General features: G+C 45.5%; 1 protein-coding gene across 1 annotated transcript in view; it reads left to right on the top strand.

Annotated features, from left to right (window-relative positions):
- Window positions 1-23,004, top strand: part of LOC147747646 (ferric reductase 1-like) — a 264,051-nt gene extending 241,047 nt beyond the window's left edge. Inside the window, exon 6 of the mRNA XM_086936342.1 lies at window positions 21,670-23,004. Coding sequence (XP_086792468.1) covers window positions 21,670-21,747 — 78 coding nt within the window. The 3' untranslated portion in view covers window positions 21,748-23,004. The remainder of the gene's footprint in view (window positions 1-21,669) is intronic.
- The last annotated feature ends 905 nt before the right edge of the window (window positions 23,005-23,909 follow it).

Raw genomic sequence — 23,909 nt, 5'->3', positions numbered from 1 at the left:
GCATTTGTGACCACACACAGTAACCCAATGACAACACTACAGATGGACTCCACACAGTTGTATATTAAAAATAAGTATTCTTTATATAGATTTAACACAAGACCACAAACGACAAAAATCCACAATACTATATTTAAGATGGTAGTTTTTGCTTAGTTCAGTTCAGTTCTTAAGATGCAACACTTTAAGTCAATGTACCTAACGATGCGTGACGCTTCCACAACAAAAGTGTTGCAGCGATAGAAATGAAGCAAAGTTCAGGTGCAAAGAAATAAAGACGTGAAGATCTTCAAGATGCGGCACACTTCACCGATGATGCGAGAAGTCACGGTTTGATGCGTTGACTGCAGCAGCGACACCCTTGTTCAGCAATGCTACGGCAACAGCCTCGGCTGCGGCAGTCTTCTCCAACGTTTGCAAAATGCTTCCACGCAATGTGGCAACTACAGCGGCGACATCCAAGATGCGACGGCAGCAGCTTCGACGGCGGCACACTTCTCCGTGGATGCTAGGTGCTTTTCTTGATGCGGTGCAGTGCAACAGCTACAGCAGCGACATCCACGATGCGAAGGCAGCTGCAGCGACACACTTCTTCCTCATTGCGAGACGCTTCTCTCGATGCGGTGCAATGCGACAACTACAGCGGCAACATCCAAGATGCCATTGCAGCAGCAGCGATGGCGACACGCTTCCTCTTTGGTTCGAGACGCTTCTCTTGATGCAGTGCAATGCGTCAGCTACAGCGGTGACACCCTCCTTCGGAGTTGTGATGGCAGCGGTTGCGACGGCGACACGCTTCTTCCTCTTGAGTCGTGCTTCCAGCTCCTTGCGACACGAAGTCTCTCAGAAGGCCCAAAAACAGCAGCAGGCACTTCCAAAGAACTCTGGGGAGCTGGGATCTGAAGTCTGTTGTCCCTGAGACTTCAGCAGGAGGCAAGCTCTGTTCCAGCCCTTGGAGATCCTTCACAAGTTGAGAATAAAGCACACACAGTTCTTTCTCCTTTCTGTGGCAGTCAGGCAACCACTGCAGGCCAATCCCCAAGCAGCACCTCAGCTTAGGGATAGTCTTTCCTCAATTTCTTCTGGTTCCACTCCTCAGCAAAGGTTTCTTCTTGTTTGTCCAAAAGTGATCTAAATTCTCGGGATCAGGGTCCCAATACTTCTACCACAATATCCTTTATCCTCTGAGGGCAGAGGGGCCTTTGCCCAGTCCAAACCAGTTATGGAGCACTCTGTTTACATGACTCCTTCTTTTCTTTCACAGTGCAGGGCAGAAACATCAGACGCCCCACAGGAGGTGGAGCCAGCTTTGTGGAGGAAAGGCACAGCCCTGGAGCACTCTGTTGACATGATTCCTTCTCTCCTTTCTCAGTGCAGGGCATTGACATAAGACGCACCACAGGGGGTGGAGACAGCACTGTGGGGGGGTGGGGCAGGCACAGTCCAGGTGCAACTACTCCCTCCCATCTAGATGCAGATCCCTCTATTCACCACTGGCTCATTCTATTCACGCTGACTCATTCTGTCTCCTGGAACCCCCCAGTCCTGCCACTCAAACTCCAGACAAGGAATACACAACCTAGCAGAGCAGGCTTTGGATAGTTAGACTAGAAAATACCTACTTTCTAACAGTGGTATTTTGAAACACAGACTGTTAAAACCAAATTCACTATAAGATGTATTTTATCGTTCTGAGTTCAGGCATACTAAACTCGAATGTCTACCATGTTCCCTGAGTCAGTTAGGATTATGAGATGTAATAATCGAACTGGCCATTCTGGCCTATGGAGAACAGGTAGCCTTGCAATAGTGAAAAACAAAAATTGCTGTAATGTACTATTAGGACATGCCACACACAGCAGGGCCTATCCTACCTCTTACTTACAATGCACCCTGCCCTTGAGCCTACCACAGGGGTGTCTGATGTGAAGAAAATGGAAGGTTTAGCGACTGGCAAGTGGGTGCACTGTCCCAGTCAGCATGACAGTACCAGACTGCACACAGGCTCTGCAATGACAGACCTTAGATACACATTTACAGGCTGCTTCTGTGGGTGGCATAACCAGTGCTGCAAACCCACTAGCAGTATTTGGTTTACAAGCCCTGGGCACACTCAGTGCACTGTACTAGGGTCTGACAAGTAAACCAGCCAATCATGGAATCATTAATTCATACATTAATTTACAATATGGAGAGCATATGCACTTTTGCACTGATCAGCAGTAGTGAAGTGCCCAGAGTCATAAAATCAACAAAAACAGGTCAGACAAAATAGAGGAGGAAGGCAAAAAGTTCAGGGATGACCCTGCAAAAAGGGCCAAGTCCAACAACATGGATATGAAATTATATGTGAAGATACTGGCTAATCGACTCGCACCTTTACTCTAGGGGATTGTGGGCCCCAAACAGGCCGGATTTTTTCCTGGGCCACACTTTAGCATACAATCTTCTGACATTATTTGGGGTGATTCAGATATTAGACCCAAGTCTGTTGCGTTTTTTATTGATGCTGAAAATGCATACGCGGAGACGGAGCGGAGTTGGAGATGTGTTTCTTCAACTGGTGAATGTTCTCTATATGCAATTGACTGCCTGGTTTCGGGTCAACGGTGCGATTTCTGAGCCCATTGCTATTACCAGGGGCACCTGCTAGGGGTGTCCTCTGTCACTGTTATTGTATGCATTGGTGGCAGAGCTGTTGGCGTGTGCGATTTGGAAGTACTATGCACACAGGAGCTTTAGGTTCCCTCATTACAATTTAATTATTTCTGCATTTGTAAATGACACAGTACTCTATGTTCGTGACCCGGAGCATAATCTGACCTCGGTGCTTCAAGAGGTAGTCTCTCTGGGGGTATTCTGTGCTTTGGCTATATTGGGACAAATCACTCATCTTCCCGCTTGCCTCCGCTATGACGCCAATACGCCTTGAATACCCTTTACAATGGACAACGGACTCAGTGTGCTACTTGGGGGTTCAGATACATACAGACACAGGAGTGGGTCTACAACTTTGGGAGGGCATTACAAAAACTCCCTGTAGCAATAGAACAATTATCACTCGTGAGGCGAGTGGTCATTTTGAAAATGGTGGTGCTCCCCTGATTTCTTTTCCTGTTTACGAATATACCAATACTTCTACCTAGATGAATGCTTGATACTCTGATAATGCTTATGACTCACCTGTCTAGGGCAGGGAAACAGCCACAAGTGCACTGGGGCACTTTAACCTTGTTCTATGATGTAACAGGGCTAAGCGCCCTGATATCAAAGTCTACTATAGGGCAGCCCAGGTTTGGTTTGTGCATTACTGGACACACAGGCCACACGATCTTCCATATTATGGTTAGAAAGAGACGCTGTGGTCCCGTTTATACTCCCCCAGGTCCTCTTTGGGAGCTCTTTGGGAGCTCAACAACAGCTTCTGCCAAAATCTGCTGGAGCGAGAGGAAGGGTCGCAGCTATACTTGCCCTATATACTCCTTCCATCATGCCTATGGTTCCCCTTAGGACAAGAAAAGGGAGATGCGCAAGCATTGCTGGAATTAGGTATTAAAATAATGGGTGATTTCTTTAATGAGGGCGTTATGCGCAGATGGGATCAGGTGCAGGACAGGAGAGACAGTCCACTGTGTTACTGTGATTTCATTATTTTAGGGCCTGACAAGCACTGAAGGCACTACTGGGAGATGATATCTTGGAGCCGCCAGAGGTGTTAGCGTTGTCTTACGTATTGTAAATGTCTATACCCCTTCATATAGGTTCAAGATGGGCGTAGTCCCATGCTCCTGAAGGCGAGGCTGGAATGGCAAAGTGAGCAGGGGATCAATATCACAGATCAATAATGGCAGTACTGCTGTTCCTTTGTGAAGACTGTTTCACTAAACAGTAGGCAAAGACTTATTCACTAGAAATATATTAATAGAGTAATAATCCACATTTGTAAAGCGCACAATCACCCATAAGGGTCTCTAGGCGCTGGGGGCCGTCGGGAAGATTAAGCAAGCTATTGCCCAGAGTCACATAGTGCTGGGCTAATTTGCCGCCAGTGATCGAACCGTGATCAAGGAATGGCTTAGTGATATGCCATACTGCAGTAAGCAATCTGACACCTACAGGGAACTTCTACCTAAGTGTTACCCTCCGAAGGATATATGGGGACCCTACAAGACCTACTTACCAGCCCATGGTGCAGACGAGCAGGCTGAGAGTATGTCTGGTAGTGGGGTAGGGGAAGACCTGATTCTACGGGGTACCTCAGACAGTGATTTTGTCTTAGGCTGAAGGCTTTGGTGGGCATCGTCAGTTCACCCATCACATGTTTATGGAGTGTAATGCAGACTGCCAGAAGTGTCTGATGGGAATTAAATCCTTATAATGATGTCTATGTTTTGGGCTTGGTGGGGCCATGAGAATGATATGGAATACACGCCCTGAGGTGGTTTGCTGCAACAACATTTAATACTTGTACATTTACATAATGATTTTATCTTTTCAACGCACTCTGCACATAGGACTTCCCTGTGTACTAAACCACTGCAATGTAGGCTGTTACTTGCTATATACTTTTTGAAAATCTAAAGTAAAGATAAAAAAAAACAATTCAAAAGGTAGTACAACTATGCACACAGTTTAGTACATTACTTGCTTCAGCCTAACCCAGCAAAGTCGGCGCGCAGGGGCCAGCATCGCTGCTGGCATGTATGTATAGGTCACACTGGTGGTACACAATACTTAATTCTGTGATGTTGTTTTTGTTGCTGATCGTAACAAACCCATCTGAACCTCATATATTAGCAGTTTTTTTCCCCTACATATACGGGCTCCACTATGTCAGATCACTGCTGAGCTAATAATCCGTCCATCCCAACCAGCTCCTACCTCTTTGCTTCGCTACCTTCTTGAGCCTTCTCCTCTTTGGCCTACCACACAGCCAAATACTGCAATCGGACAGTTGGAAGGATGGACGTAAATTTGAGTTTTTGATTGCACATGGATGTGTCAGCCAGGCCCCGAACATGAAAGCAACCAGTGCGGAGGGGGTTTATAGGTCTTGCAGTCGAGAAGGCGCCTAACGTGCAAAATGTATATACATTGTAACATTTGACACACCAAAAACTCCACAAAGTAAAAAAAAATAGCTAACAGTAATTCTGGGCCTACACTTTGCAGAAAGAGCAGCACAGGCCACCAAGACTGAAAGGATCCCTGCAAAATCCACTGTCATAACTCCCGGTGCTGCTTTAAAAAGAATGAATATATGAATGGCAGTGGCGCCGAAAATAAGAAGGCCGGAGACTGTAGTCTCTGCATTCTTGGCACTGATCTTGCCACACCTGAGCCCAGGGGTTGGGAAGGCAGTGCCACGGGTAGCAAGGGTAAACTAGAGGTCCCAACAGCGACCCCAGGAGACCCCTATCTGAAGTCATGTCTAGAAGCCATAAATCTCGTTTCGAATAAGCTCATGGAGCAAAGAAAGTAACCTTGACCCACTATTATTGTCAGTCCTTATGCCATTTGCGCCCTTACCTGTCCTGACAAAACAAATCCATCTTAATCCCAGAAATGTGACCCTGAAATCAGACAGGAAAAAACAAATTTTGTTTTCACAATCCCGGAATTTATCTAATTCATTTCAAAATAAAGATTGGGAGCATCTACGCCTAGCAAATTTTAACAACCAGGCTGTGCATGATAGCTCTGAGATACACACCTTTGAAATACAACTGAAAACACCATCCAGATTATATCACACGAATAAGGAAGCCAACAATAGTGTACTTAGACCGTACCATCTTGAGTGGATCGAAAGTGAATGTCTTCAGCTTCAACAACCGATCACAATTGTACTGAAAAACAGATGTGCTAACCTGGATTGGGGACACAATCTTCAAAAAATGAAAAAAACTAGAACCACATAATTAGGTTAAAAAAAACAATTCTTCATAAGGCATCAATGGCAATACATACATCTTTATAAGAAAAGAATAGCGAAAACTTTGTGGGACTTAGTAAAGTAGAGTTGTAATGGCCCAGCCAAAAACTTAGACTCAAACCACAATCTAGAACATTGACTGCAGCCCTTTTCCGCACTGTGCTTTCAGACCAGATGGAGGCATGGCCAATGACTCAAAGAACGTCTAATCCTTCTCCAAAGAGTTCTACTGCAACTAACTTACCGTCATGGCAGACAGAGCCCAAAGCATATAATGACGAGGAGGTCTATGAAGCATACACTCTCAAAACTTCAAAGGGTCCTGCACTAGTCAGAGTTCCCTCAGACATCTACCGGGATAATCATGTATACTGGACACTGCCAAAAATTCTCCCGCCAGTTATCGGCCAATTTTTCTATTGAAGCTAGAAACATTTCAATTCAATTCAATTCAAAAGTGCTTTATTCGAGTATTACTCATAAAAGCAGACAAACAAACACATAATAAAAATACAATTAAATTACAAGATCGAATATGACTTAAGCACAATACACATTAAAAAGACAATTAGAATTACATTTCATCCTGTTATATACAATCCAAGGTGCAAAGTTCATATGGTAAAAAGACAGATTAAAAAAAAGCAATCCAGTATCACTGTTAAAAATCAATGTAATTTTTAAAATTGTTCATCAGATAAGACACCTCGCATGGGAACAGAGAATAGATAATCTAGCAGTCTCTGTTCAACTAAGCAGAGAGTAGTTACCCTACTAGCAATCTCTGCCTAATTACCCACGCCCACCCCAGATACTTTGCAGTCGCTATTATAATCCAGTTTAAGGAGGTAGTTTTTACAATGCGTAGAGCTACCATGCTACTTTTAGTACCCAGGTTTCTGCACATGGGAGCCAACCAAACACGTCTGGGAGCAGAATATGCATAACAGGAGAACAAAAAGTGACCCAACGTTTCCTTTCCTTCCCCACAAACTGGGCAAATAGCTGGACCTCCATCTCTCCATTTTGATGTTAAGTTACGTATTGAATTGAATTGAAAACTACTGTGAACAACGTGTCCTTTACACCTTGGCCCAGGTACACCAATGTTGTGCTAAGAGCAGAACGTGGCATGACAAAACTTCAAGATCATACTGCACTGCAACCAGCTGTGTATTGGGTCTGTTTATGCTCCAATCCTGACCTTAAAATGTATTTGAAATCTCTTCAGGATCTCCGTGGGTCAGCAAATTACAACTTACTATCTTGGTTTAGGCATGGCCGAAAAATACTTATCAACATAGGATGTCAAGACCAATGGAAAAATCCAGAATTTATGATTAAAGGCAGTAGTCAGTAAATGAAGAGTCAATACTGGGCCTTTATTAAGAGAAGAGATCCAGCCAAAAGAAGACAATTGTTGATACAATACTTGGAAATAAAAAATGGAATTTCATAAGAACCCTATCTCAATCACATCTTTGTGGAAGAAAAAGGTCAATGTATTTGAATTTCAAAACAGGATCTCTTCCTGTCCTTGCCTATACCAAAGTCAGACTCATGGATTCCCCTGGCGCTGACTTGTGGCACTGTTCTGTTGGTGACGCTGTAACAACTATGCCCTTTAAGATCCTGTCTGAAAGATTGCTCCATGTGAGGAGGACATATCTGTGGCCACATTTCGTAAGTTTTACCATCATACACTGTGAGGAAGCACTGTCTCTTTCATATGTCAAATGCATAAGCTTACCTGTAGCTGCTTTTATACATGCATATTGGAAGTCAAAAAGATTAATAAAACATGTTTAAAAATGAGGATCGACTAAAGACAACTAGTAGTTTGCTTGCACTTTTGACCATTGACTGTAAGCACTAATTGCACTTTAAAAACTGTATCCAGATGTAGCAATAACAGATTGATGGATAATAATTTTAGAGTTATCCTAAGGAGTGGTGACCCCAGCTGCTGCTACAGCTCTTGTTCCTCAACACTACATACTGCAAGGATGTTCTGCTACCTTCTTCACCGATCTGATCTAAAAGTTCCCCTTCTATTTCCAGCTGATAACAAGTTTGCAGTACGGAAGTTACAAATGTTATAAGAGCATACCCAAAAAGGGGCACTGATTAAAGAGAAATAGTAGTTCAAAGAACACACCTTCAGCCATTGAGTCAAGGCAACAATTGAACATTTGCATACTGTTCCTTGATTTGAGATATTGCTGCTAATGTTCAGTAATTTGAATCTGATGTTGATGTATCATGTGTTTTTATATAGCTTTTTTAAGCTGACATAAATATTGATTGAGCACTGTAGTGTTATAGCACATCAATTGGGTCTCCATCTCACCAGTTACTAGCTATAAATGGTCCATATATAAAATCATATTTCTATTAGTTGTGTTCATTACAAATACTATGTTGTTGATACTTGTAATTCTTCTTCAACAATTACTTTGCTGTACCCACTTCTTGTTGAGAATGTTGAACTGTGGAATGGAAATTTTCTTGTAGCCAGAATGCCTCTGATTCTGAAGTGCATTCTCAGCAGCTTATAATTTCAGAATCAGAACTCCATAGATAAGTTAATTAATTTGCTAGGCCTCAGAGAATGTATTTGTAGTAAATAACTTACAAGCAATGTGAATTCAGAATCTAACTTATGATTATGGGCCTGGTTGACAAATATGAATTTTGTCTGTAAACATATATTAACAACCATAAATGGCAGGGGCGTGGCTTGAGCGCCGATGGTGGAGGTCGCCTGAGCGCTCGGCTCCGCGATCGAGCCGCCATTAATCCTGATTCCCGGGCGACACGGGCACCCCGACCCCCAGATCGTTGAGCGCTGTGGGTACTGAACCGGGGGGTGACTTTGGAGACCTGCAGCGAGGCCCGATCGAGGTGAACGAGAACCCACGGGGCGAGCGGAGCGGAGCTCAAGATGGCGCCCGCTCCGTCTCCATGGTCCTGAAGCGGCCCGCGGGCCTAGGAGGACCGGTGACTCCGGCGACACCTTCTTCTTCCTTCCCCCTCTGGAGGAACGACGCCAGTGCCGACTGCCTGAGTGACTGGAGACACCTGTGAACTTTCCAAGCGGTGCCCATCGAGACCGCAGCTCGGCCGAGCCCTGACTACGCCACGAAGCTGCGAAGGGAAGGGGGAGCGGCCGGACACGCCGTCCTGCTCGAAACGACACAGACCTATGCCATATTGGTCCTTGGAATCGGCAGCGTGTGGGCCCACTTGCACCACACTGGGAGAGTTTTGAGCCCAGCCCGGGAACTGGGGGACAGCGAGAGTGGCTGGACGGAGCACGGCCTAGTCACAGAATCCACATAGGCCAAACCTGGTGGTCGACAAGGCCTGCAGTTGGTGACGAAGGCGACGGTGCCTCGAGGAGATCGAAGACCCCGGCTGTGCACTACTGCCTGATAGTGACCCTTCTCCCCCCCCATACCGCCCTTTTGCTTCCAGCAGAGAGGCTGCTGGCCTTCGCCCGGCCCATTGCCTCCGCGGCCTGGCAGGGGAAAGGTTTGTTGGGTGCCCACGCCATGTGGCATCTACGACGGACGCCATTGCTGCCTGATCCCGGCGACCTCGCAGAGCCTGCGAATTCCCACTGAAACTATCACTGACTTCCAACACTCTCAGCGGTCGGATAAGCCCGCATGGGAGAGCACCCAGCTCTGTGCAACTGGTTTACGAGTAGTTGAGATATCTCCTGCCACCACACCGGGGACCGACCTGCGGTCCGCATCGGCACGGGTCCTTCGATGGCAACCAAAGGCAATCTGATTGACCCTCCCTTGACTGGGCGAGCACCGGGTACACCACTGGAGACCGCGGCCGCCATGGTGAAGCCGAAGAGTACTAAGGGTGGCACTCAGGCCGCCTCGGATGTGGAGGCGCCTGATAAAGACGATCGTTTGGATCCGGAGAGGTCGGGGAGCCCACACCTCCAACAACAACTCGACAGGATCCTGGCGGCGATCACTGATACACGGTCGGCCCTCCAACAAGACATTGCCCAGGTCGCGATGAGCCTGGGCTTGCTCAGGGCGGACCACGGTAAGCTCTCGGACAGAGTTAAGGAAGTGGAGAGCTCGGTGGGAATCTTAGAACCTGCGCAAAAAACTTTAGCCGCCACCATGAAGGACGCTCTGACCCGCATAGATGCTCTGGAAAGAAGGGCGGAAGACGCAGAAGGGCGAAATAGAAGGAATAACATCCGTGTGGTGGGCCTACCGGAAAAAATCGAAGGTGGTGACATGGTGGCCTATTTGGAGGACTGGCTCAGGACTGTGGTGGCACCCGAGGGACTTTCCTCCTTTTACACTCTGGAACGGGCGCACAGGGTGCCGTCCAGGCCGCCGCAACTGGGCCGACCCCCACGCCCGGTGGTGGCGCGGCTACTACATTTCCGCGACAGAGACTTGCTTCTCAATGCCGCCAGAAAAAATGGGCCGTACCATGTGGCAAACAGTCAGGTGAACATTTTTCCAGACTACACCTATGAGACCCAGTGGTAGCGAGCCTCCTTCTTAGCGATCAAACGAGAACTGAGGAGTGAGAGCATCCAGTATTCTTTGCTATTCCCAGCAAGGCTCCGCATCATCCTGGATGGCACGAACAAATTCTTCGATACCCCGGAGGACGCATGCAGTTGGCTTGAACTTTACAGAGCTGGCAAGGATGGTCCTGGGTCCTCCTACTCGACTACCTCGCAGGTAGGCCTACAGCGGAGGTCTAAAAGGATCCGGAATCGCCGAGGCAGACTTGGCCGACCCTCGGCAGTGGAGACTACAGCGGAATGGCGGGGGGTGTTGGAGATGGTATCCAGTATGTCAGGCTCCCAAGGTGGACCCATAATTGAAGACTCGGAGCCCGGCGGAGGTGGGGGCCACACGGACACGGAGGACTCTGAGACTGATAGTGTGAACCTCCCTGTGATAACCCCAGAGACAGCGGAGGGCCTTCTCGATGGACAGGGGTGATTTCGGGTGAGCCGGTTTCAACGGAGGGGAGAGGCGGTGGGAGGGGGGGTGAATCTCTGTGGGAACTGTTGGATGACTGGATGTGAGGTGGGTTGGGGTCAAACCCATTTTCAGCCTTCATAACTTAGGGCTCGATCGCACTTCGGTAGCTTCGAGGTGCGGACACCCCCTATCGACGCTCGGCCCCCACTTTGCCCTTAAGGCTCACCTGCGGTGGCTACCGTCAGGTTAGTTTTTTTTTTTGTGGGTGCAGTTTGGATGGGAACTAGATGGTACTATTTGGGACCTGTTCTGGGGAGGGTGGGGGGGGGGGAGTGTTCGGGGGTTGTTTTGTGTTGTTGTTGGGGGGAAGACACGCCATCGGTGCGGGGCTTACACTGTGCTTAACTGTACTTGAGCATTGTTGGGGGAGACTTGATGAGATACCATGGGACAATGGCTGATCTAACAACCTTGAAGTGCATTACCTGGAATGTACGCGGTCTGCATTCCATGTCCAGGCGACATAAGGTCCGCGCTTACCTGGTGCGTAGAGGCGTACAGATTGCGCTGCTATAAGAGACACATCTTACGAAGACAGAGGGATTGGCGTTGCAGCGTAGGTGGAGAGGGCAGTTATACAACACCACATACTCAGCTTATGCTAGGGGCGCGCTGATCTGGGTGCGGGCCGGGGTTCCCCTGCAGGTAACTAAACACACTGTGGATCCGGAGGGGAGGTTTGTGGCCATAGCCGGCAAACTGGGGGGGAAAGGATCTGAACATTTGCAGCATTTATGTGCCTAACGTGGACCAGCTGGCCTTTTTGGCTGCGCTGTCGGGCTCTCTGGCCCACTATCTATCGGGACCTCTTTTGCTCGGGCGAGACTTCAACTCGGTGGTGGACATTGATCTCGACAGATCTCACCCTCCCCTTCCGGACTCACCAACCCACCGGGTAGCCAAGGGTAGACTGGAATGGCAGACTAAGTGGGGACTGACGGACATTTGGCGAGCCCAGCACCCACATGCCCGAGACTACTCCCATTTCTTCGGCAGGCACGAACTGCATGTGCGGTTGGATGGGTTGTTGGGGTCGGCGGAACTAGTGTCCACGGCCGTGAGGTCTGAGTATCTAGCGAGTACCATCTCTGACCACAATCCTCTACTGGCCGACTTTAGGTGGCTCCCGGGTACCCCCTGCGTTCCAACTTGGAGGCGACGCCCCGAGATGTTGGAAGATCTGGTGTTCCGGAGTGAACTGGAAGACACTCTAGAGGACCTTGCTAAAGCTGATCGGAAACTCCGCGAGATGGAGCTCCTCCGTCCCGGCCGCCAGGAGCATCAACAACAGACTGCGGCGGCGAAGGAAGCAGTGGCTGTTGAAGTTGAACGGCTACGTAGTTTCGACTACAAGGCTTATCTGACCAGGTCGCTTGCTGAGGGTGATAAATCAGGAGCGCTCCTGGCTTGGCTGGCTAACCGTACGAGGCGCTCCTCTCTCACGGTGGCTATGCGGGATGCGGAGGGCATAGAGGTTTATACCCAATGCGAGATCCTTAGTTGTTTTCTGAGCTACTATGAAGAATTGTACTGAAGTAGGATGTCACCGGACACTACCCCCATTGATGACTTCTTATAGGATTTACCTATCCCTGCTCTGGAGCCTGAACAGGCGAATGACTTGGGGAGATCCGCAGCGCCATAAAAAAGATATCTCAAAACAAGACCCCAGGCCTGGACGGACTTCCAGTGGAGTTCTACTCCACCTACGTTGACCTCCTGGCCCCGCGGCATTTGATAGTCTACAGGGAGGCGAAGCGTCTGGGGTGCATTCCAGGTTCGATGCGTGAAGCCCTGGTGGTCCCCCTGCTCAAACCCGATAAGGAGGGCAACGACCCGGCGTCTTACAGGCCGCTCTCGATGCTTACGGTCGATTATAAGATATTGAGCAGCATTCTGGCCTCGAGATTGCTGGGTCACATGGGCTCCCTAGTGAATAAAGACCAGGCGGGATTCATCCCCAACCGTAATACTACGATGAACATCCGTTGCTTGCTCCGTCTGTTGGAGGAGGACCACGGCGAGGCCCCCCATCCCATGATCCTCTCAATTGACCTGGAGAAGGCGTTTGACAGCTTAGAGTGGGAATACCTCCGTAGAATGCTTGGTTGCTTTGACCTGGGGGAAGGGTTCCTGCGATGGACCGCGGTGCTACACACCTCGGCGATGGCTAGAGTACGATCAGGCCCGCTGATTTCCCAACAATACCCGGTGGAGCGAGGCACGAGGCAGGGCTGCTCATTGTCCCGGCTGCTCTTTGCGCTCGCGGTGGAACCCCTGGCGCTGTTGATTCGGAACGGGGCCTATTACAGAGGATTGCGGACCTTGTCGGGGCAGCAGTATATTTCCCTCTATGCTGACGACCTGTTGCTTTTCCTAGAGGATGCTGGAGAAGCCTTGGCCGGGGCCGACGCAGTACTCACTGCTTTCGGTGAGATGTCGGGCCTCAGGGTGAATTGGGCGAAAACTTGCCTGTTCCCGGTTCGCGAGGGAGAGCCCCAACCCGACACTCCTAGGGCGATCAGATGGGTGCCTAGCTGCCTTAAATATCTGGGGGTGTACATCTATCACAGCCCTGCTGACATCCTGGAGGGCAACATTTCCCGATGCGTCCGGGCGTTAAAGGGTAGCATGGCCTTCTGGGCCACCCTGCCGCTATCGGTGGCAGGACGTATTGCACTGCTGAAGATGGTGGCGCTTCCTCGGCTACTATATTACTTCAGGACGCTTCCGGTCTGGATCCCACCAGCCGTCTTCCGGAACTTGAGCTCTCTGCTCGTGGCGTTCCTTTGGGGATCGGGCCGCCGCAGAGTTGCACTTAAGACCCTAATGAGACCTAAAGCGGAGGGGGGTTGGCGGTACCCGACTTTGAAACATATTACTTGGCCGCCCAACTACAGACCTACACTCAGGAGATAGCACGGGAGTTTCGAGGCCCGGAGGAGGAGCGGGGGCTGGGCATACCCAGACACGTTCTATCCTATATTGCACTGCAACAGAGGCTGGCTCTGAGGGACCTCACACAGGAGGAACGCACTATACGATTGTGCTGGAACCGGGTGCAACGCAAGTCGGGAATGAAACACCCCTATGCCCCAGAAATCCCACTTGGGATGCTCACTGCATTGCCGCATGGTGGCGATTGGTCAGAACTACGGGTTTGGGAGGACGCGGGAATACAGATCATAGGTGACCTTTATGAGGATGGAGTGCTGTTGCCTTTCCAGGCGATTCTAGACCGCTTTGACATCCCCCGGGGTGACTTCTTGCTTCATGCGGCGGTCACAAGGGCACTCCAAGCACACTGGCAGAATGGTTTTGAGGAACCACAGACGTCAGCGGCGTGTCAATATGTCATGATGGCGGCGGGAACGGTCAAAGCTGTAACGTGCTTATACTCCAGGATGATCAACTAGCGGCTACCCCCATTGGACACACTCAGGACCCGGTGGGAGGCAGACATGGGGAGGGACATCCCGGAGACACGTGGGGCCAGTTGATGCGCCGGGCCTGGAAGAGCACGCGTAACGCTCAGTTCCAATTCGTCCACTTTTACATACTGCACCGCGCCTACCTGACCCCGGAGAAGATACAAAAATACTTTGCCTCGGACACGGCGGCCTGCCCTAGATGCCGGACGCTTGGGGCTGACCTTATTCACATGTTATGGTCCTGCTCCGCTTTGTCCTCATATTGGACGCTGGTAGGGGACACCCTTAACAGGGTTACTGAACGGTCCCTACAGTTTGACGCTGCGGTGGGGATCTTGCACTGGTTTCCGCATACCCCCAAAAACAAAGTTACCAGTAAATTTATTGACATGGGGCTACTCCTGGCGAAACGGGAAATAACTAGACACTGGAGGGCACGGGTTGGTCTAACGGGCACTAAATGGCGCAATGAATTTCTTAAATGGGCTGAGGGCGAGAGCACCCTGAGATATCAGTTGGCGAGGCGGCAGCAGAATGAAAATGCGCTAGAATCAGCACAGGCGTGGGAGGCATTGGTGCAGGCCCTGCGCGATCACAACACACCCAGTGACACCGATAGTGATGATGATGGGCAGCCTACGTCCCCGTAGAGCAATAATGACACGCTATTCCCGTCAGGAAGAGTAATGTCTCCTACCACACGCTCTTTGCACATCTACCAGGTCACCGATGGCAGGGGTGGGAGTGGGGAGGGGGACAGAGGGAGGAGGGAACATCATAAGCTTCCTACTGCACTGATGGCTTATTGCACTAAAGGTTGGGAACTTAGTCCTCTGGGTGTGTTTTTTTTAGTTGGAGGAGGGGGAGGGAATTTTTCATTTTTTTTTTTAGAAAAGCAGAAGTGAACCTTTCATTTATGAATGGTCATTACTTGAAGGCCGCTGGGCCCGCATGCATCGATTCAACATAAATGCCGCCCGACCTCTGGGTTGTGGGCTAAATGGGCGTGTATTAGTGTTAGTCCATCGCCGGTGTTTCCATCACCGATCGCCTTATAGTGGACCAAAGTGTAATTTTAACTAATTCCTGCAATAAAAATATATTTACAAAAAAAAAACAACCATAAATGGCACAATTTATGCCTACTAGTTATTCACAACAGGATACTTAGTAGATACCTAGCAGATGTAAATCCATTTACTCCTGCATAATTGCATGCTACAACAGTGTAAAATTATGTAGGGGTAACTTCCAGGCAAGTAGTGGATAATGTGGCACTCAGGTGTATCTGGATGCTGTGGATACCAAGAACGGGGAGGGCAGAAGAACAAGCAACTCACACTCCCCCATCTGCAGTCGTTTGACATGCAGTTTTTAACGATATGTATGGTTAACTCAACAGTGTTCATTTTACCAACCTTGGAAAGGTGAAAGGCAAAGGGGCATGCCACAATGTGGAACAAAAGTACTCATAGTAGGAGTTCCGAGTTTAGGCAAGACAGCAAAGGTAATAGGACAGGCAGAAAAAATATTGGTTTCAACAAGGCACAGCAGAAAATGCAAAGAGGGCTTGAGGTTTCCATGCCCCTGCTATATGAGTAGACTGGTCTTGATTCCTCAACAATGCCAGCACATCACAGGTGATGACTCCTCTGTAAGTACAGGTTTGGCCACAGTGGGTTTGATTCACCACAGTATTTATGAGTACAGGAATTAGTACTACAGAAGAATTACTTTAAATACTCTTATGTGCCTTTGTGAATCGATCCTTAAATATCCAACTCCCAATTGGTAAAAGTGCAGTGATGGCACAGTGCTTTCTATTTGCACAAACTGCATATGAATATTCCCTAAATGTTTGGGGTCATAAAGTCTCACAAGTGAACTACAGGAGTACTACTTTACACGCTCTGAAATGCGTTTGGGAATGACCCAATATGTAGAATGTTGAGTTTCTTCAGGGGCCTGCAGGTACGTAGTTGCAGCCTTATATTCACTGTCTAATCTGAACTGTGGCTTACTATTTTTTAAAGGTAGATCCTGCATTTTTCTGGCGTGCTCTCACCACTATATATTTCAAGCTCCTCCCCTCCAGCAACAGTGGTGCCTACAGATTATTGTCAGTCTAACTGCCTGTTTGTGTGGAAATAGGTTTATTAAGTAGTGTGGTTTTGCGTCCTCGCCATGTAACACAGCCACAATTTCATATCAGGTCCAGTCAGGTTAATTTGTAAACTTTTAGATCAACCCTGGAAAAGCTTTGATTCAGATCAGTAAGACTTCATCAAAAGAACAAGTGTAAAGCTTTGAGAAATACCAAAACATTTCAGTAAGAAAAAAATGCAACACAATAAAACTTTGACACGAATTTATAAAAATAGGTTGTACTATATCTTTAAATAGAGATTTTAATGACAATACTACAGTGGAGGGTTCAGCGGTATGAACTGTACAATAAATCGCATCTGTTCACTTAGAGCAATAAATCCCTGTAATCTATTGTGACTAGCGATTTAAGGATAGCTACACCATGTAAGTTGAAACTAGCTAAAGGGTACCCTTGTGGCAACCAGCACCAACTGGAGCCAGTCACAGGGACCAATAAAACAGTTACTTCATAAGGAACCAATCTCCTGTCCAATTCTGAACTCTATGGGTGAACTGCCATAGGAATCAATGGATCGGTCTTGGTGCGAGGGATACAGGCTGTTGAAGATGATCAAGAATGCTAAGGATGCTGAGCCGGTGTCCGTGGTCTTCTTGTAGCCACACCTCAGTGCATGAACTTAGTGGGGGTAACTTTGGCCTCATGCACTAAATGGCGCAATGAATTTCTTAAATGGGCTGAGGGCGAGAGCACCCTGAGATATCAGTTGGCGAGGCGGCAGCAGAATGAAAATGCGCTAGAATCAGCACAGGCGTGGGAGGCATTGGTGCAGGCCCTGCGCGATCACAACACACCCAGTGACACCGATAGTGATGATGATGGGCAGCCTACGTCCCCGTAGAGCAATAATGACACGCTATTCCCGTCAGGAAGAGTAATGTCTCCTACCACACGCTCTTTGCACATCTACCAGGTCACCGATGGCGGGGGTGGGAGTGGGGAGGGGGACAGAGGGAGGAGGGAACATCATAAGCTTCCTACTGCACTGATGGCTTATTGCACTAAAGGTTGGGAACTTAGTCCTCTGGGTGTGTTTTTTTTAGTTGGAGGAGGGGGAGGGAATTTTTCATTTTTTTTTTTAGAAAAGCAGAAGTGAACCTTTCATTTATGAATGGTCATTACTTGAAGGCCGCTGGGCCCGCATGCATCGATTCAACATAAATGCCGCCCGACCTCTGGGTTGTGGGCTAAATGGGCGTGTATTAGTGTTAGTCCATCGCCGGTGTTTCCATCACCGATCGCCTTATAGTGGACCAAAGTGTAATTTTAACTAATTCCTGCAATAAAAATATATTTACAAAAAAAAAACAACCATAAATGGCACAATTTATGCCTACTAGTTATTCACAACAGGATACTTAGTAGATACCTAGCAGATGTAAATCCATTTACTCCTGCATAATTGCATGCTACAACAGTGTAAAATTATGTAGGGGTAACTTCCAGGCAAGTAGTGGATAATGTGGCACTCAGGTGTATCTGGATGCTGTGGATACCAAGAACGGGGAGGGCAGAAGAACAAGCAACTCACACTCCCCCATCTGCAGTCGTTTGACATGCAGTTTTTAACGATATGTATGGTTAACTCAACAGTGTTCATTTTACCAACCTTGGAAAGGTGAAAGGCAAAGGGGCATGCCACAATGTGGAACAAAAGTACTCATAGTAGGAGTTCCGAGTTTAGGCAAGACAGCAAAGGTAATAGGACAGGCAGAAAAAATATTGGTTTCAACAAGGCACAGCAGAAAATGCAAAGAGGGCTTGAGGTTTCCATGCCCCTGCTATATGAGTAGACTGGTCTTGATTCCTCAACAATGCCAGCACATCACAGGTGATGACTCCTCTGTAAGTACAGGTTTGGCCACAGTGGGTTTGATTCACCACAGTATTTATGAGTACAGGAATTAGTACTACAGAAGAATTACTTTAAATACTCTTATGTGCCTTTGTGAATCGATCCTTAAATATCCAACTCCCAATTGGTAAAAGTGCAGTGATGGCACAGTGCTTTCTATTTGCACAAACTGCATATGAATATTCCCTAAATGTTTGGGGTCATAAAGTCTCACAAGTGAACTACAGGAGTACTACTTTACACGCTCTGAAATGCGTTTGGGAATGACCCAATATGTAGAATGTTGAGTTTCTTCAGGGGCCTGCAGGTACGTAGTTGCAGCCTTATATTCACTGTCTAATCTGAACTGTGGCTTACTATTTTTTAAAGGTAGATCCTGCATTTTTCTGGCGTGCTCTCACCACTATATATTTCAAGCTCCTCCCCTCCAGCAACAGTGGTGCCTACAGATTATTGTCAGTCTAACTGCCTGTTTGTGTGGAAATAGGTTTATTAAGTAGTGTGGTTTTGCGTCCTCGCCATGTAACACAGCCACAATTTCATATCAGGTCCAGTCAGGTTAATTTGTAAACTTTTAGATCAACCCTGGAAAAGCTTTGATTCAGATCAGTAAGACTTCATCAAAAGAACAAGTGTAAAGCTTTGAGAAATACCAAAACATTTCAGTAAGAAAAAAATGCAACACAATAAAACTTTGACACGAATTTATAAAAATAGGTTGTACTATATCTTTAAATAGAGATTTTAATGACAATACTACAGTGGAGGGTTCAGCGGTATGAACTGTACAATAAATCGCATCTGTTCACTTAGAGCAATAAATCCCTGTAATCTATTGTGACTAGCGATTTAAGGATAGCTACACCATGTAAGTTGAAACTAGCTAAAGGGTACCCTTGTGGCAACCAGCACCAACTGGAGCCAGTCACAGGGACCAATAAAACAGTTACTTCATAAGGAACCAATCTCCTGTCCAATTCTGAACTCTATGGGTGAACTGCCATAGGAATCAATGGATCGGTCTTGGTGCGAGGGATACAGGCTGTTGAAGATGATCAAGAATGCTAAGGATGCTGAGCCGGTGTCCGTGGTCTTCTTGTAGCCACACCTCAGTGCATGAACTTAGTGGGGGTAACTTTGGCCTCATGCCTCTATGTCCCTCGAAGTCTGAGTGCAGTTCACCCAAAAGCCAGTTGCCTCTGGTCTACTGGCCTCTGGTTACAAGGATACGAGCGGTAACTTCTGTGCTGGGTAACGAAACTTCACTCTGATGACTCTCCCTGGTCCAGCAGACTTGGGTGCAGTTTTTGAGATTCTCACAGGCTGAACCTCAATGTCGAACAGCAGCAGGCGATCTTGGCTACTAAATTCTCCAAAGGTAATCCTCTCAGTTTTGAACCTAAATAAGTGGTCGCTTTCACTCTTGAAGTCTATTGTCCTGATGATGACCCTTAAAGCAATTTTGGGTTGAAACCCCATCAACGCCTCTATCAGGGCCTAAATCAGAGATGATATTGTTGTTTGATTGTGTACTGTGTTAATTGTTGTATGTATATTTTTCTCTGCCACTGTTTTTTGATTTCACACATGGCAATGTTTTTTTAGTGCATAGTATGAGTGTAATTGTTTGACCATCCTTTCTTTTCCATTAAATTCATTTATATAATCACTTATGTACATGGTTATCTGTGAAATTATGTTAATATAAGGTTTTTTGTTTTTTTCCCCTCCCCTTTTTGCCCTTTTATACACAGTTTTCTTATTCAATTTAATTTTCATCTAGTTGTTTAGTATGTTAACGTAGCTCAAGAACCATTGTTTGGAAAATAGCTATAGTTACCCCTGGTTCTTGCTCTAGGGTCGCCCTTGTGGTCAGTACATCGGTAAAGTTGCTATAGGGCATTGCATAGGGAGAACATGTCTTTGAATCTCCACGTTTTTCTCAGCCTCCACTTGACAGATCACCCCTACACGTTCCAGGATGGAGTTGAGGTGGAAGAACTATTTTAGCAAAGTTTTGTCAAGATTTGTGAAGCGATACCAAAGTTACGAGCAAACAAAAACATATTTATATGCATACACTATAAAATATGCTTTATACATTTACATCACAGATGATATTAAATTATGTTTTGAAATTATGGATTTTTTATGATGTTTTCCAGTGTAAAAGTTCTTTTGGGATTATTCTCAGAAAACATCTATATATTCTGATTTTCTCCAAAAACATTGTACCTGGAAAAAATTCTTGTCTCCATCAGTAGGTACCAAGGGCCTTGTTTAGAGTTTGGAAGGCATGGTACTCCTCCACAAATGTGGTGCAATACGCTGCCTGCCAAATTCTTGCTTCACCCACTTTGTTTAGAGTTGAGGGATCCACCATGTTTCCACTGGTGGAGCCTCATTTGGCTATAGCTGCAAAAAATCATTGACTGAAGGACTTTGGCTCATGTCAGATCATTAGCCATATTAAGAACGGATGTTATAGCATTTGTTTTTTGTTTTTCAGCATCACTACAGTTAGTGTAGAGGTCCCATACAGCACATGGGATCAATGATCCCAACTCAATAGGCGAAAATTCCAGGCGTGTCTGGGACATTATTTTTGTTTTTCAGAAAATAAACTCCCACTTCGAGGGTTTGTTTTTGAAAAGCAAATATTTTGCCTTCAGAGCTCTGAATATGGTGGGATGTAGTCCACCAGGGTAGCAGAGAACATTTGTCCGCTGCCCTGACAGAAAGGAGCACAGCCCACCAATGCCTAAAGAATCAAATATTTTCTTCTGGCATCCATGTAGAACATAGAATATTTCTCGACAAAATAAGTATTTAATGCATTTTTATCAGAATAAGTAGCATACATATAGTGTTTTTCTGGAAAACAAGAATCTACACTTTGCTTAAAAAACATCCTTTTTCATTTATGTGGGAACAACACTTCAAATCTTCACTGTTTTTGTAAGTAAATATATCTTGTTAAACATATAATATCATGTAACGTAGACTCCTCATTCTTGCAAAAATATGCTGGTGAAATTAATGTTTTGCTTTTCCTTAGTGTAAAGTGTCCAAAATCTATTTGAACCATATTTTTAGAAACCAGTCAAAATTCGTCTGAATTGATATTGCTTGATTCTGAATGTGGTCATTTTGAAATATGAAATGTAGAGATCTGCTGAAATGTCTTAGATTTAGATTCACAAAAAAATGTAACCTTAATGACTTTGTCTCTTTTTTTTCAGGGTCCTACACTTGGTACTCATATATTTTGCAAAATATTGGTGATAGCTGTTTCCAAAATACGATTTGCTGAAATGTAGAGTGTTTGCTAAAGTAAAAAGCAGAAGACAATGTAATACTATTATTAACAGTACATTGATAGTATGAATAATGTGTTTTTTTCTCTAACATATTCATTCAGGCTTTCATTGTTGACTAGATTGAAATTTGTATATTGTGTTATATTTACATCTAGTCAGTTTTGAACGAGTCTGTTAGGGGGTTTGTAAAATACACTTACAAAGCCAAGAATTTGCTTTTCTAGTTTTAAAAATGTGTCTATTAGCAGAGGCATTATTGAGCTGTTAAGTTGTAAAAATTCATATTATGTTTCTTTCCTATCCTATTCTGCAAGTCTTTTCAAACATCCTTCACAACTATAGGTATTAAATACAATATATTTGCTCTGGCATATCTTGACATTAACCATGAAGGAACACAAGTTGCATGTTTTTCATCGGCAACTTTAAACTGACAAACATGAAAAACTAAGAAAGGATCTTGGGTTTTTCCCAGTTTAGGTATGCTTCCTTTACCCATACAACATGATCCAACAAAGAGAAAGACATTGTAGAAGTTGCAGTATTGTTGAAAGTATTTTATCACTCTTTGCTACAAATATTTTTCTTGGAATTGAGCTCGCTTAGGGCACTTTCTATCTTGGTATTTTTTTTCACTTTACTGATCAGAAACGTAAGCCAGAAATTCCTAAACAGGGAACAACAGTTATATTATCTGTTTTGCATATTTGGTGGGGCACCCTAAACTTGTGAGTCATTTATTTGATGCATCTATGAGCTCTATGTAATGAGCATGAATACAATGTAGCTGATACATCAGTGTTACAATTCATAACTTTGTAACAGATGAAATATGTCTTCACTTCACAAACTTAACTTCTCTGGTAAATCATGAAACACTGCTGATAGAACCAAGGGATATTTATTGCCCACATAATGCATACTTAAAAAAAAACAGTCACAGAAATACAATTTCTTACGTATTATGTATGAGGAAAAATACACATTCATGATTATTTATCTTGTATCTCAAAGTAAAATGTGTGTGTCTGTTATATAGTGCCAGAATGGCATTCTGGGCACTCCCTAGTTTCAAGGTGATTGAGTTCTAAAATAGATTTAGAATTGGTATCATATCCCCACAACCTTGGGGATTAACATCCAACAGCGGTTATCTTTTATGTCAATACAATGTGCACCATTTCGATAAATGCTCTTGTTGAATTTCTTTAAACATATAAGGAGTTTTTGATGTTTTCAACACACATGTTTCATGTCCCATTGGATGAAAATAAAGAAAGAAACTTTTCTTTTGTGTAATTTTCTTTTGTTGTATCACTTTTTAAATTGCTTTGTAGGTGATATAATAGGATTGGTACCAAATTATTTTTTTAAATAGTTTGTATATAAAGTTAATGAACACAAATACATTTATGCATCTGGTATAGTCGCTTTTCTATATAAATATTAAATACATTAGACCATTTTGCATAGTAGAATAAATTCCCCTAAGTAATTGTAACTAAGCAAGACAGTCTGTCTGTCAGTCAGATTGTTATTTTTTTTGCATGTCCAACCTGCATTTACTTTGTTCACCAATGCTGAAAATTCCTTAGAACACATTTTGTCATGATCTTGCTTTAGTAACTCTGGTAAGATTTGCTGAAGAGTATAGTGGAAGACAGCATATAAGAAGTCAAGCAATCTTCATATCTAAAAATAGAATATGACTCACCTATTGAGCCTCCAACTTCTGTCGACATTACCATCTATTTCCTGATTAAAGCCCTTTCGGGAGGGAGTAAGAGCATGCCTCACAGGATTTGTACAGACAACCATTGATCTAAATACTAAGATGGTCAGACTGTGAATATGCAGCAAGGAGAGAAACTCCCTAGCAAATATTTGAAATGATTCCTAATTCTGGCTTGAAGATGGCAAGAAGAAATGTGGCATTGCCACGTTGGGGGGTGGGGGCGGGGGGGGGGGGTGTACACATTGCCAGTATTGAAAGATTGGAAAAGAGATCTGGATTGGTGTAGCATGGCTGAAAATTGTGAATATGGGGTCGGAAGGTATCCATAGAAATTGAGATGATCTGTGGGGGTGAGAATCATTTAAGCCCTGGAATTAAGGGATATAGCTAAACAAAATGGAGTACATTTCAAACTCATATACGTTAT

This window comes from Lissotriton vulgaris, chromosome 1_1 (assembly GCF_964263255.1).
Source record: "Lissotriton vulgaris chromosome 1_1, aLisVul1.2, whole genome shotgun sequence".
Lineage (NCBI taxonomy): Eukaryota > Metazoa > Chordata > Amphibia > Caudata > Salamandridae > Lissotriton > Lissotriton vulgaris.
Note: the sequence above shows the minus strand (reverse complement) of the source record. Positions and strands in the feature narration are given on the sequence as shown.